This window comes from Erigeron canadensis, chromosome 7 (assembly GCF_010389155.1).
Source record: "Erigeron canadensis isolate Cc75 chromosome 7, C_canadensis_v1, whole genome shotgun sequence".
NCBI classification, from domain to species: Eukaryota; Viridiplantae; Streptophyta; class Magnoliopsida; order Asterales; family Asteraceae; genus Erigeron; species Erigeron canadensis.
Genome location: NC_057767.1, coordinates 3,783,914 through 3,799,603, shown reverse-complemented (window position 1 = coordinate 3,799,603; position 15,690 = coordinate 3,783,914). Strand labels below are relative to the sequence as shown.

The following is a 15,690-nucleotide window of genomic DNA, read 5'->3' as shown; positions in this document are numbered from 1 at the left end:
GTGCATCGTCCATGATAAGAACATGGGATAATTGATTTTTTAAACCTTTATTGTACTGTATATGATGTTTAAACTTTCAACGTTACATTCTTTAATTCGCAAATATGAAACGATTTTTCACAAGTTAAAAGATTTCTTTTTTCTAAGATGAGCAGGATGATGACTATTTTGGATATATCCCCGGGATAAATTTCTAACGAAATTCTCACCATAAAAGAATAAAGAAAAATAATAGGGGAAACAATTGGTTCTACTAAGTGATCATAAGAAAATAAAATTTCATATTGTCCGGGAAGATTTATTAAATGTATACCTTTTACCAATTTATAAACAAATGATTACAAACACACGTGACATTTTTGTAGAAAAAAATGACTTGATTTGATTGGTTGAATATTTATTTATAGAATTTTATTTGCAAATTATTTATCAATCTAACATTTTTCTTATAAAAATAACAAATAAAAAATAAATATTGCATACATCTTTTTATTTTGAAAGTTCAATTTTATTTACACAACCCAACAACTTGCTGGCAGTCAATATACTACACTTACATTAGATTGAAATGACACCATTTCATCCAAGTATCCAACTAATGCTAGGATTCTTCGCTCTGTATACCAGAGAGACCCAAAAGTCCTAATGTTTTAAGTGATCATGTTTACATTCACAGCACCATTCGCGAACTTCTTCTCGTTTCTTGATAACCAGATACACCAATAATAATGATGCCTTTAGGAGCTGCCTTCTCCTTCCGATTCAAACTCGACAACTCATGAAATTCCAGCAGGTCTTTGATGATGAAGATAAAGAACGGCGGAGCAAGACACCAATTACTTACAAAATGCCACACCTCCGCCGCCACTCGACATTCACAGAATAAGTGTTCCACGTTCTCAGCCCCGTCCCCACATAGCACGCAATCAATAACAGAGGAGACACAATTACACTCCAGAAGTGCCGGCATGGTAGGGATACGGTTCATTGGTAAGTATGGATACATCTGATCCTTGGTATGTAAATGTTTTGCCCATAATAATAATAATAATATCAATACAATAATACACCAAAAGTCATGGGATGCTTTTGTCACCATATTACATATTTTCCTCTATGAACACATTAATAAAAAATCATTAAAATTGATAAATAAACATATAATTGAGCATAATAATACAACCTTGTGACATATTTAGTTCATACATTTCAACAAGGAGAAATTAATCTCAAATCATTCATTGGACTAAATTCATCTACATTTGCAGTAAATTATATGGGATCAACTTTATACTGCATTTGCATCATCCCATACTATTCTCTAAACAACAATTTACTATTCAATTGACAACAAAGATTAATTGAAGTTTATGAAAATTTCCTAAAAATGAGATTTAATATATCTCGCAACGTAATTAAACCCAACACAAAGTGCGTGCCGGCATCAACAACCACAATGCGTCGCATCCCTATTTCAAAATAACAAAAGTTTCAACACATACAAGTAATATGGATTGTTTTGATGTGGATATGAAATCAACTATAAACAATACAACCGTAACGTTGTTATATATTGTTAAAAGTACTTGTACTAAAAAAGGCCAATTAATTTTCTATTAACAATAAAGAATCACTTTATCCAAACACTTGTTGAATGTTTTACCTGGATTAGAAAGAAGACTGATAACCCTGTACAAGGAATCCGAGCGTGTGCAGATGCCATACCTAGCACGGGCATTTGTGTCTACAAGCTGTAGTGCCTATATCACATGATACAAACCAAAAATTAATGGAAACTCTTGTTTGATTGATGTTCGGTTGTAGATTTGATAAAGATAAAAACAACGCTTACTTGCGATATTGTTGTCTGGTCAAGTTGAACACGAACATAGGCATTACCCTTCGCTAATGAAATGACATCACTGATAAGACAAAATAAGTTAAGTTTTTTCGGATTAAGAAAGGGCTACTTTCAACTCATTTTTATCCATAATTAGTCAGCCTGAGTTATACTGTATATCCAACAGGCCAAATGGGCAAAACTCAAAAACTAAGCTTAAAATGGAACAGGTTGAATGGGTCAAAGAGATCGCTGAAAGTGTATTGAAGTGCTTACAGCCTCTTAAATGACTTTATTGAAATCAGAATGGAGCGTGTGCAGATCGGGTATTAGTTCAAAACAGATAATTCTTTGGTTCAGGTCAGGTCTAATTAACCAGAAACACTTTGTTTTGGTCTATATTTCAAAGTGTTCATAAGAAATGCATTATATATGACCATGCAAATTATATTTTTTACCCTTAATAAATATTTACAGGAAAAAATGATTTCAGAGGTTGTATGATAAAAAGACATGCACTTTGGACGATAAAAAAACGATACTGTATTATGTAACTCATTTCATATGTAAATGGGTCAAAAGTGCCACTGCTGGTCGATTGGTAAAGGGTAAGAAGCTACCTCCTGCAAAAAACATTAAGAAGGGCCCCCTTATCATCAACAATAGGCACCGAGCTTATATGTTCTGTGGAAGACCATAAGAGAGACTGAGATATAGTGACTTAAAAGACATTAAAAAAAAGTAAGTTGAGATGTAAGATAATTGGGACTCACCGTCTAGTAACAGTCTATAAGCATCACCAAGAAGATAATTAGGGGAAAATGTTTTTAATTCCCGTGCACCACCGATTTGTCTAATCCATGTACCAACTTGAAGAGCACCAATCGAATGTTGTAGAAGAGGCAAATATGCCATACGGTGTTCAAAATGCTTTCGTATATCTACGCTTTCAAAATGGATGTAAATTTAGAACATATGATCAGCAAAACGGAGGGTAATGCTTCAAAAACCATACTACGTATCAATAACTTAATATCCTTTCAGATAGGGCTCAAATACTCAGTTTCGGATAATGTGTTTCATGCCAGTTGCAACCATCTGATTACCACAGGGTATAACAAAATTACAGAAGTAGAGAGATTTTTATACACATCTCAATAAACACATCTCATTTTTTCACAAGTATGCATTTTTGGTCATATTATGTATTACAATTAATTATCAAAACTACGGAAGGACAAAGTGCATTTAAACACTATCTGAGAGCCAGTTTTGTTACAGCAATGATTTTTATTATTCATAATCATTTTCGAATTGCATATCCAAACACCCCTGTAGCTACTTGAAGAAAGAAGCTTACGTTTTAAAATTCCACTAAGGCAAGCGACATGAAGCAACTGTGGACAAGTTGAACCTTGTAAAACATATAGGACAGGAATTGCAGATATGTTATTTTGCAGGATCCGAACGGCAACATCAATGAGAGAATCATCAGGACCAACCTATGATTGAAAAGAAAATCAAGGACTGTAAGAAAATTAACAGGACATGTAAACTTTTTTGAAAACGTTATAAAACCATCACGCAACGATATGAACTTTTTCTTCACCTCTACGTTAGTGGATTTAACTGGCTTTGTTAAGATCGGTCCAATGGTAATCATTAAACCAGTGCTTTTGACCTAAATCATTCATTCTTATTCCTATTTGGGTTATGTTTTTCCCAACTGGGTCAAATACAAAAATAGCTGAAAAGGCTCAAATGAATTGCACGCATGAAATGGGATGAAACTGCTTAATGTGTACAACTCATTTACATTATTATTGTATTGATATAATTTTTTTATCATTTCTAACACAAGAACACTTGATAAAAGAAATAAAAAGGAGGACCAAAAAGTCTCTGCACGTAAACCTCTCTCGAGTCTCGACTTGCACAAAAAAATTACCGTTTCAATCTAGACGCATTACCCAACCCAGCTGACCGGCCTATTCTGCCACTTCTAGCAAATATAGTAAACAAGAAAAACTGATCACGGTATTCACGTGCTTCTGCATTTGTTACATCCAAATGGTACGGAGAGTTTTCCTACAATCCATTGACTTTGTAGTAATACATATACACGATCAAGAATAGAACCCTTTTTACAAGATGAGCAGACATCAACGGAACAAGGTCGTTTGAATGTGCCTTTAAAGTGATCATAACCACAATAATCAGTTTTTAGTGTTTACCAAAACTCACGTACGATGATGAACGTTTTTAAAATCTCCTTTATATTTAGGGTCAAAATACTCGTATTATAAGAAGCACACAACTAAGAATATTAGTTATGCAGACACGTGTAAATCCCCTAACTAGTTTACATCCAAAGAAGCAATGACCATATTAAGTGAAAGATGCAGCAATACTGCTTACATGGATCAAAGGTCTTCTCTGAAGTTGAAGCTTCCCTTCTTTCCATGCAGATATTGTAGATAACTGATTTACATTATTAGTATGGTTCCTTTGGAGCTGTAAGATTAATAATATTAAATTTACCTAGCAAAAGGAACAAAAAACTTATTATAGAACTAAAGTTAAATAGTTGTCTTATACCTCGATTAGGATCATAATGAAATCAGATGCAGTTAGCATCCCTGAGATCTGTAGATTGGCTGCATCCCAAAGGGGGGCTACAGTAAGACCCTGAAGTAAGAAAAAATAACCACAATCATACACAAAAGTCCAAGATATTATGATCATACTATTAATAAAAGCAGAAATCTGATGCCAAAACTGGAGACCTTGTAATATGCAGTATCCCCTAATAACTTCTTATCAAGGTTTCAAGTTTACTTTTCGTGCTGAACATTTATAACCAAAACTTTTGCTATATAATTTATGTGAATAAAATTAAAAGCAGCTTCGGTTAAGCATGAGGTTGATCCCATTACCAATAGCCATGTCGATTTAAATCTTCAATGAAATGACAAAACACAGCACCTAATGTCAGAGCCACGGATGATACCCCTCCTATATTTTGTAGCATATATTATTTATTTAAAACTTTCACAAAAAAAAAAAAAAACAATCAATATGGAAAATTTCTACCCTTTTCATAGATCTTTAGCCATGCCGCTTAAACCATCACGAAACGGGCGTGTGGGGTGAGTCCAAAGGGTGTATAGATTGAAGTCGGTCATATTTTAGTCAGGGCCGTCCCCCAAGTTAGGCCCTGTACGAAACAATAGAAACAACCGCTAATGTGGCTTGGTGGTTACGTATCTTAATGTCCTCACAAGAGGTCAAGTTCAAATGTCTCTCGTTTAAACATCTTGAGGTGGCTAGGGAAAGGGTTCGGAAATGATCATATATTCTGATGATGAAATTATATGTAATAGTTTTTGTTTTGAAAGCTATTCATTATTCCTAGAGTAGTTCAATCATTGATTGAGTTTCCTTGTTTCCCACAAAAGCAATTTACTAGAGAATTATTATTATTATGGGATAGTAAACAATGTCCTTAGGCATAACAGTAATGGGATATCTTTACTAGATTTTAGAGGGGCCTGAAACATGGAAGCCCAATGCGGTGGAAAAAAGGATTCAATTACAATAACAATATTAATACAATAATAATCTACAGCTTTGAACAAAACACCACTTAAGAAGGTGCCAAATTCCAGGCGAGTCGATATGTTCCCCTTTTTGCTAAGTAAATTGGGTTAACAAGTTTGAGATATATACACAACCCAAATCAGTAGATTCCAAAGTAAATGAGTTTAATTGACATCCATGGTACAATGTTATAGACTTGTAGTGCCAAGACATACCTCTTCATGCATCACAAGAAATGCCTCTTCCACGCTTATATTATTATCCAATGCATAAGCCTAATTTTTCAAAGAGCATGATGACGATGAACAACTAAATTGAGCTTTCTTTTCAAAAATATATCAAAGGGAAATGCATTCAAACCTTTCCTGAATCGGGCATTATATCATAGGCCTTATAAGATGACAGATGATTAAACAATTGCCTATGAGTAGTGGTTACATCATCACCCGTTAAAACTAACTCCGGTTCATTAGAAACACCACTGCCTGATGTGGTAGCCTGAATAATTCAGTAAGAAAAATAGCAACGTCATTAGAACTCGCTAACTTATAGGTGTCAAAAAGGTTACTTTTGGTACGTGTTGGTTCACAACAGAACATGTTTTATCAAAAAGATCTTTAAATTCTTATAAATAAATAGTGGAATAAATATGATTAATATTATATAAATTTTATAAATATCAGCTAAGAAAGTTTTATGCATTTAAAATGACGACTTTCAACGTATTCATCCCATTTGGCTGTTCTATGAGAAATATTCTTATTATGAGATTATGACTCATTTGGCCCGTGAGAAATAAAACATAACCAAAATCAACCCATTTATGACTAAATGGATCAAAATTGCAGCCTCTACACAAACTAAGAACACGATACTTACATCATCAGCAAGATTTTTATCATCAAAACCTACACTGTCATCAAGATTTCTATCACTGGAACCATCAATATCCATGAGCCGTGGTTCCGCAACAATAACATAATTATTTACACCCTGCTCATCTTTAACAATACGTTGCCGTTCATCAACCCTCCATTCACCATCAACAAAAAATTTGAACTTTATCCAACATTTGCCATCCAATAAAAAAACAACAACAAAAGATTAGAATCTCTAATGCCACAAAATACCAACATACTTTCAGCTTTGTGCAATATTGACTATTGTACTACTTTTTACATCCATTCATTCATAAATAGATAACTTCGTGTTCCATTTTGGTCATTGCTTAACCTAGAGACCGGTTCAACTTGTACACTGACGGAGTCGCACTGCTTTAATGAGTTGCCATTCTTCATGGTCATTAAATATCACAAAACTAACAACCTACATTGTTCTTCACATATTTTTCCAGGTCAACCGTTCATCAGGTTACCAGATGACCAAAATGGAACACGAAACCATCTTTTAACGACCAAAATAACGGATCAAAAAATGTATTAAGTACATTTCCCAATATCTTTTCATAGAATAACCCCTCAATTAATCAAAGTTCATCAAATAAAACTAAGTATTTTTCACAATTCATTCCGGAAGAGAGTCTGTCTACCCAACTCTATCCTCAGGTAGAATTACGACTATCCACATCCCTATCTCCCTAAAACCCGACATTTGCGGGGTTGGGCATCATTTCTGTTATTAATTTCACAATTCACATTCAATATAGTATAATTAAACTAAAACATACAAAAATTTACCTTATGCAAACCAGGTGTCAGATCACAAATAGTCATAAAATTAGTTGAAGAACCTTCAACATTAACCATCTGATGACAGTTGCTCCACCTGCACATATGTATACAAACAGAAAATTATATAAATTAGTACACATCTATATATACATATATATGTGTGTGTAATCACTATGTGTTTGACAAAAAAATAAAGTCAATTTAAAATTAAAAAAAAAAAAAAAAAATCAATCAACTAACATAATACCCAGTAAAATCACCACATAAAAACACTTGATTGCCACCGTGACACCACTCAAAGTAATGGTGAACCATAATTTTCCAAGATAATTTAAACAAAAAAAAAAAAAGTTATATCTTAGATAGTAAGGCTTTTTTTAAAAAAATAAAAAGTGGGTATTGATGGGAAATTAGGGAAAAATATGGGATTGTAATAAAGATGAAAACTTGGTGATGATTTGGAGGGGATCTTGGCCGGAGAAACTTATGGGAGTATATAGATATAGATATAAAAAATAATTTGTTTATGTATAGATGTGTGTATTGTGTCTGTATATATATGTAATGTATAATCTAGGAACAGAATTTTGGGGGAGATTAGCCCAATTAGGAAACAGAAGAATCTCTCATTGGTTTCTCAGAGATGTAAAATGAAGGCACAAAATATTTTACTAGTGTATAATATTATTTTATTTGTTTTCATTTGTTTTTTTAATTAATATTTTGTCATCATCATGTTCCATCAAATGATTATATTCAAATTTTAATTTTAATTCGATTCAATCTTGTTTTTAGACCAGGAAATGTATATTTTGCAAACGCATTTTCTGATAATCCTTCTAAGATTATTATTATTATACATGATAAATTAAAAGATGAAGTGATAACAATAGCTTAAAAAATTATAATATGTGTTAATGTGTAGTATAAGGTTTTAATCTTAAAAAAGATATATTAAAATGATTTACTATTTTCTATCCAATATCAAAATGATATAGGCATACAATTGAACATTTCTAGATATATTAATACTTCGATTCCGCCATTTCTAACTATATCGTTTGGAGTATATATATGTGCTTTTATTGTGTTTGAAAGTTTATATGAAACTTTGACAAGTATGCAGTTTGACTTTGTTTAGTCTATCAAAATCTCTATGAAACTCAATTTATTTAATAACACTTTTTTTTTTTTGACACTATTGGGCATTCTAAGCTAATTATATATCTTTGCGTCTAATTTTACACATGACCTATTGACATTATTTTATTATACTATATATAAAATATAAAATACTACTAACATGTAAAAGCGTGTTCAACAACGATTTGAAAATGAACTTTATAAATCTTTAAAAGGTTTTCAAAAATTTAATTTTAGTGATGAATCCTTTGATGCATTTGTGATTTGAAAAATATTCAAAATATTGTACCGCTTCAAAATTAGCTGAACTTTTTTTCCCTATGTTCTTCTTTTACTACATTTTAAGGGGGTGTTTGGTAGGACAGAATCATAGAGAATGAAAATGTAATAAAGAATGAAAATAATAAAAAAGAAAATGAGTATATGAAAAGAGAATATATTCAGTTATTTGGTAGTAACAGATAATGAACATAAGAGGAATACAAAAAAATAAACAAAATTAATTAAAAAAATATCAAAAAATATACATAACTTAATAATTTTATACTTTAAGAAATATATATGAATAATACAAAAACACTATAAACAAAAAAAGGTTAAGAAAATATAAACCATTTTCATTTTCACCATTCTCTCCAATTTATAAAGAATGAAAATCATTTTCACTTCTCTCTTTCCCTTTTCATTCTCTAATGCAACCAAACTAATGAAGTAATTATTATTCTTTTTCTCTCCTTTTTCATTCTACTCTACCAAACATCCCAATTTTTGAATTGTTGAACCATAGTGAAAATTAGTTTATAAAATGGTTTATGACATGAATTGTTAATGTCATAATGTGACATGAATTTGACAACACTATAAAATCTTTTAATATATACATATATCATTAGAGATATACCTAATATGATTTAGTTAACTTGACTTTTTTTAGAACATTGAATTCATTGATTGCATGTGCTTGTACTTCATAAAGTACAAATTATCAAACACATATGTATATGTTCTATGTCAACGTAAGCAAGCTCTAATCTCTAATAGTTTAATGAAGCCTATAAAAACTAGACTTAGGAAACTTTTGATTGTTTTTAGTTAAAAAATGTTAAAGTGTATTTGGTAAAAATATTATATTAAACAGCACACATCAACATGTCGCAATATATCGAAGTATATATAACAAGACTGTTGTTTAGGTGTCATCATCGGCCATATCCCTTTCATGTGTTTCTTTCAAGGGAAAATTCTAACTTTGAAATTTTTCAAGACATTATTATCATATATATTAAAATTAAAACTATCTAAATATAAGTAATTTAATGGTAACTTAACACCCAATAATTCAAACACTATTTCTATTTTCGAAACAAAAAAATTGATCACTACAGAGTTTTGTATAACATATTCTTGACTTGGTTCCAAAAAATAAGTGAATAACACACATAACATTCGTAATATAAAACGACATTATTCCGAATAATATTTATCGATCTATAATTATAACTTATCATCATCATCATCATCATTGTATCGTTTACTTTAAGCCAATATTACATTAACTCGTTAATTTTCATTAAACATACCCTACCATAGTATTATGAACTATGAAGAGATAAATTGGTTGGGTTTGATTCCTTGATGGGTTGTAGATAGTGGATACTTTCATTGTGATGGTCCTAGTCAAATTATTTATGGAATGGGTTGCCCACCAATCAGTTTTTGTTTGGTCCGTTGGAAAGAATCCAGGCCTTTAAGCCCATATAATATAATCCATTTGTGAATCGTGATCAAATTTTATTTTGAGAAGGAATTTATATCCGTACAACTTCGATACTTTTTTTTTTTTCAAGAATCATTTTTTATTGTTTCATTCAGCTTACACGAGTAGAAAGATGAGGAAAACTAAATTGGTAATTGACAAAGAAAGCAATCAATAACATCACGAACTAGACACTAACCTGTCCATGAAAATTGACAACACGAAATGTGCTATCATATCCAACTTTCTAATAACTACAAGAGGCTACCCAGAAAACACTAAGCAAATTACCAGAAGGCCTAAACTACACAATAAACCTATACACATAAAGCAACCTTTTGTTTTATTAAATTAATTATAGAAATCAACTTTCATATTTTTTAAAAACTAGAAATTATATATAAAATTTATCTAAATAGAAAGCCACTCAAATATTAACTCTTACAAAAAGTTTTTACAATTGATAAAAATGAAAAATTGTTTTTTTATTTGCATATAATTTACATAATTTCTCAATTTGAGAATTAGTGTAAAGTTCGTTATTACTTTATATAAATAACTCAAATTTAAAAAATTGACATCACATGGTACCACTATGTTGTTATGATTAGTGACTTGGGCGACCGGCTAAACGGAAGGCTAATATGTTATCCATTGGTGGGCGTTGTAGTTGTACCCTTGTTTCTTCGGTCCTCGACTCTTTGGGAACTTACTATGTGTCTTGTTTTCGTATGCCAGTTGGGGTTAGAAAGAAGACTCAAATCTATGCGGGCTAACTTTTTTGGAGAGGTCATGAAGATATAAATAGAATACATTGGATTAGATGGGATCATGTTATCTATATCTATCCCTACATTATATAAATCTCACTTCAAAATTTGTTAGTTATTGCCTATGTGGCATGCTTAAAAATGCACGAAAGCCCAAAAATCATTACAATATTGTTCCTTGGAAGGTCTACGGATTAGTTACTTTTATAAGAAGTTCAAATTTTCGAAAACGGATTAGTTATGCTTTCAAGAAGTTCAAATTTTCGAAAATTTGAATATGTAACCGTTCGTGTATTGCTTGTGGCGGTTTGCATGTCTATGTCTATATAAGGCCACTTTCATTCAGTTTTAAGGCATTTCAAAACGTAAACACATAACAGATCAATTTTAGCATGGCTTCACTAAATCATGTTTCAATTAGAAATTTGCGTCCAAATAATAAGCCATGTACGATAACGTTAGAATTTGCGGGTATGGAAGCAACCTCTATATGGAGATGTTAATAACATAGGTAGTATTGAGGATGATCCTGATGGACGAACATGTAAGTATTCATTGTTTGTGAAAATTCTTTTTTGATTAGATTACTTTTTAACATAACTTTCTTTCGAATTTATAACTAGCTTTTTAACATTCTAATGTATAAACATTTTCATTTTGACAATTTGATAAAGTGGTTGTTGTTGCAACAATCGGTTTTATTCCAACCGACCAATTATGATATTCAATGGAATGTGTGAGTTGTTCTCAAGAAGTTAAGTTGACCGATCTCTACATGGATGCAGTCGACATTATTGATGTTTTAAGGGACAACAAAATGTGGATTTGTTGTTCATGTAACAAAGAAGGAGTTCTCATCAATCCTATGTATATATTTATATTTCATATTAAAACTCTATAATCATTAAGTTGTGTGATAAAATTGTATCTCTGTTTTTTTTTTGGTAGGTTTAATGTGCATGTTAGGATTGTAGATGCCACTGGTGCTATTGGAGTTAAAATTAATGATCAACAAATTTCAAATCTTATACAAAGAACAACCTATCAAATTTGTGATGAAAATTACGAGGTATATTTGGTTTATTTTAGTGCTAAATAAGACTTTTCTATGCATTTTAAGTCATTAATTTTTTTTTAAATTGTCATTAGTTGTAATAGGAGTACATTTACTTCGCTGCATGCATGCTTAAACTGGTGTTAAAGAAATTATTTAAGGTTATAACGCATCTACATGGGTCTATATATCAAAGTGGGGGAAAATTCATAATACCTATCACATCCAGATAACCAACATAATCCTTCTTATATGCGCCTACTATGGGCAATCCATTTTATAATTTCTCTTCGGCGTGCAATGTACGCGTTTTAAGCCCTCGTGTATCATTAATAAATCCCAAGGTATATCTAGCATTCTTCTTCTTTAAATTAATCAACTCATAAGAATATTTTTATTATGTCCAACTCAGTTATATTTATTCATACAATATTAAAATAAAGTTTAAAAAAAATTATTTAGGGTTGTCCGTGCATCGCACGTGGTCTAAGCACTAGTACTATATTATAAAGCAAATAAGGTTTCAACTTTCAACATTCAATTTCAACAATGTACACATGATAATACATAATGTACCATACATCAATGCCTATAACTTTCTCTCTCCTGCATAAATCATTTTATTCCTCTAATTCTTTCAAAATCTTTTATCTCAAAAACCGTACATCGATAAATTATAAAAATTATATGGGTGTTCTTAAAATTTTATGCTCTTTCATTAGAGATGTCATTCGATATACTTTCAACGAATTTTTAAATCTAAGGTTGAAGCACGTACGGCTAAGATATTTGGCTATGACACTCTATGACATATCATCTCCTATGACCTATCATAGACTATGATCTATCACCATCATCATTTCACCACCACAACGCACGGGTACTTGTTCTCGTTACTTTTAAAATGGCGATGAGGCTTTGTAAATTCTCCGGATGCTTTGTGGGTTGAAGTCCTTAAAAGTCTTTAAAAGCCTACATTTTTTTGGCACCGGACGAATGGGAATGGGCCTAATAATGACATTGGCAGCAAGTGTCAAAACTAGCAATTGAATTAGATAAAAAAACGTCCTCTCCACTCATTGAAGACCAAAAAAACAACTTTTGTATTTTGTTTAGTTGTCAACTTCTTTTTTGTTTATTATGTATTTTTATATCTATATTATTTTTATAGTTATTATTTCTTAAAGTTTATTATTTTATTTTAGTTGTTATTATTATCACTACTATTATTATTATTACTCTCACATATAAGTTTGATATAATTTAATATTATTTTTTATTAGTCATGTTTTAATATATATATATATATGATGTTTATCAAATATTGATAATTAATAATTTTATTAGATATCAATTCTGTTAATCGTCGACTTTGTAACTCCGGCTTAGATGACTCATTTGTTTGTTGATTGTGGTCTCATGAAAGTTACTAGAAGTATGATAAGTGAATGGGCTCATGTCAATATACCTGAAGTCGATATCAGCAATACCATTTCATGGATTAAGACTCTCAACTACAATACTGAGTCAACAAAGGTTTTGGAAGCTATCATCTTCATTTGGTGGTGGAACATATGGAAGGAAGGAGAGAAACAATGTTGTACATAATGGTATTCAAGAGAACGTTACTAACATTTTCCATTCTATTGTTTCGTTATCATTCCTTTGGATTTCTAATAGAGACCGGAAGCATGCGTATAGCTGGAACAATTGGTTAGTGAATCCCATCACTAAAGGATGACTCGGCTCGTTGGTTAGGTGTTTTCTGCTCCATTGTAGTCCTTGTAGTTAATGTTGCGGGATGGTTATAGATTTGTTACTTTGTATTTTTCTGGAACTTTGTATCTATTTTTTAAGCAACTAGCTCCTTGCTAGTGGCTTCTTCATTAATAAAATTATGCCGTTCTAAAAAAAATAATTTTATTGGTTGTAATCAGATAGTTTTTAGTAATATCATAAATTGTGAGTAATATTGTAACTATCAATATATTTTTTTACTAACATCTTTGGTAAATTTTTATAACATGCGGGTTTAATCAAATAAGTAATAAAGATGGACCAAAACCTCATATCATTATTTTAGTGATATACTATATTTTAGACCCCTGTTCAACACTGAACACGAGGTTTACGTTATTATTAATATTAGATCTTCATACATTTAATTCATAAAAGCTTATAATCTTGAAGATATACGATTCTATGTGTTATACTTTGCAAGTTGTAATACAATAATCATATGTTCTTCACTGCCATTGTTAGCTGAGACATATTGATGGAATTGCGTAGTCATTCCATAAGGCACATGCAACAATAATTTCCATATATAGAACTTTTTGGAACCAATTGTACTCATAATGTGACATTATTATGAAAGATAATTAATAATTAAAATATAAATATACTTATGATCTTGTACTTGACATTCAAGTATATGTATTTGATCATGATGCAGGCCATAACACGAATAGGTTTATTTTCAATCACTTGTCATAGTAATAATTAGATAACAATTAGGATTGCTTTCAGGGGCGAAACTTCATAGGGGTAGGGGGTGTCCTGACCCCTCCAAAAGATTAAGGTTTAATTAGTATTTATCTATAAAATATGAGGACTGGATTACTTTTTGTATGCTATGATCTCTCCAAAGTACAAAAAGTTCATTTTAGCCCCTCCATGTGAACCTCTCAAGTTCCGTCGTTGATTGCTTTCATACTTTTTGATAACAATTTAGACTCTTGATTTGAGTGATAATTGTAGATTCAAAAAATTAAATATATAAACACTGTCGTTCCAAAAAAAACTTCTCAAGTTGATGGTTAAAAGTAAATATATATAAAAAAATAAACTTCACAAGTTGACGGTTAAAAATAAATACAAATTAAGTATTCATGGCTAAAAGGTGTAAATTATTGATGAAAAAAAAGAGTGTAAACTAATGATACTTTTTCTACAAATCAAAATAAATACTAATATAATAATATATATTTGGATAATGATTATTAGAAAATTTTAATTTATAGTTAATCTAAAGGGAAATGATATCCTCACAACACAAATTAGCCATCCACAACAGTTATTGCTTTACACAGTTATACACTGTGCAGTAAAATATATACATATGTTGTGGATGGCTGAAAAATGTTGTGAGAATATCACTACCTTAATCTAAATGATAATATAAATAAGAGTCAATTTGAAAAAATTAAATAATTTAATTAGTTAATAAATCATTAGTTTAATTGTTTTATAGTATATATTATAATTAAGATTAGGATAATGGACAATAATAAATGATTGAAGATCAATCACCATGACAAGCCCGTCAAGTAATAAAAGACAAATTTCGATATTCTAAAAATCCTAACCACTTGATCGATCGAAATATTCCAAAAGTCCTAACCACTCACATATCCCCTCATAAGCTGATTTGGGGTTTTCTTTCTTTTATGCTATTGATGATTAACTTGGCTTAAACTTTTAACTACTGATTAAAAAATGGATATCAGTTTTCAAAAAATTATTTATAGTTTGACAGTTATTTTAAAGGTAAGCAATAAATAATACGAGTATACATCAAATAAAAAAAAATCTCAAATATATAATGTCATTTTCTTTTTAAACTACCAATTAATAAAACCGGTTACCTGAAATAACCCATTGGTGAAAGATAACCCCATAAACTAACCCCCAGATTTAGAGACAATATTGGATGACTCAAGCCACCTATAGCTCCATTCTAGAAAATCCAATAAAATCTTAGCCAAATTTTAAACACTGGACCTTTTGAGTAATATTTGAATGTCTCGCTACTGAATTTGTAAGTATTAGCACTC

The 15,690-nt window shown here is 30.8% G+C and overlaps 1 protein-coding gene across 1 annotated transcript; it reads right to left on the bottom strand.

Annotated features, from left to right (window-relative positions):
* Window positions 1–1,145: 1,145 nt before the first annotated feature.
* LOC122607375 (sucrose nonfermenting 4-like protein) lies at window positions 1,146–7,762 on the bottom strand. Its single transcript, XM_043780338.1, has 13 exons — window positions 7,379–7,762; window positions 7,138–7,225; window positions 6,320–6,499; window positions 5,801–5,938; window positions 5,656–5,715; window positions 4,439–4,528; window positions 4,259–4,354; window positions 3,201–3,342; window positions 2,614–2,781; window positions 2,461–2,524; window positions 1,853–1,922; window positions 1,664–1,760; window positions 1,146–1,469 (listed from the first exon to the last, which is right to left on the bottom strand). The coding sequence occupies exons 1-13, from the start codon at window positions 7,444–7,446 to the stop codon at window positions 1,369–1,371; spliced, it is 1,362 nt and encodes a 453-aa protein (XP_043636273.1). The 5' UTR covers window positions 7,447–7,762; the 3' UTR covers window positions 1,146–1,368.
* Window positions 7,763–15,690: the final 7,928 nt, after the last annotated feature.

Coding starts and splice junctions, on each gene's coding strand:
- LOC122607375 (XM_043780338.1), bottom strand. CDS start 7,446: ATGGTTCACCATTACTTTGAGTGGTGTCACGGTGGCAATCAAGTGTTT. Junction 6,500..7,137: donor TGACACCTGGTTTGCATAAG/GTAAATTTTTGT, acceptor TGTTGGATAAAG/TTCAAATTTTTTGTTGATGG. Junction 1,923..2,460: donor CTTAATGTTTTTTGCAGGAG/GTAGCTTCTTAC, acceptor TTGTCTTATCAG/TGATGTCATTTCATTAGCGA.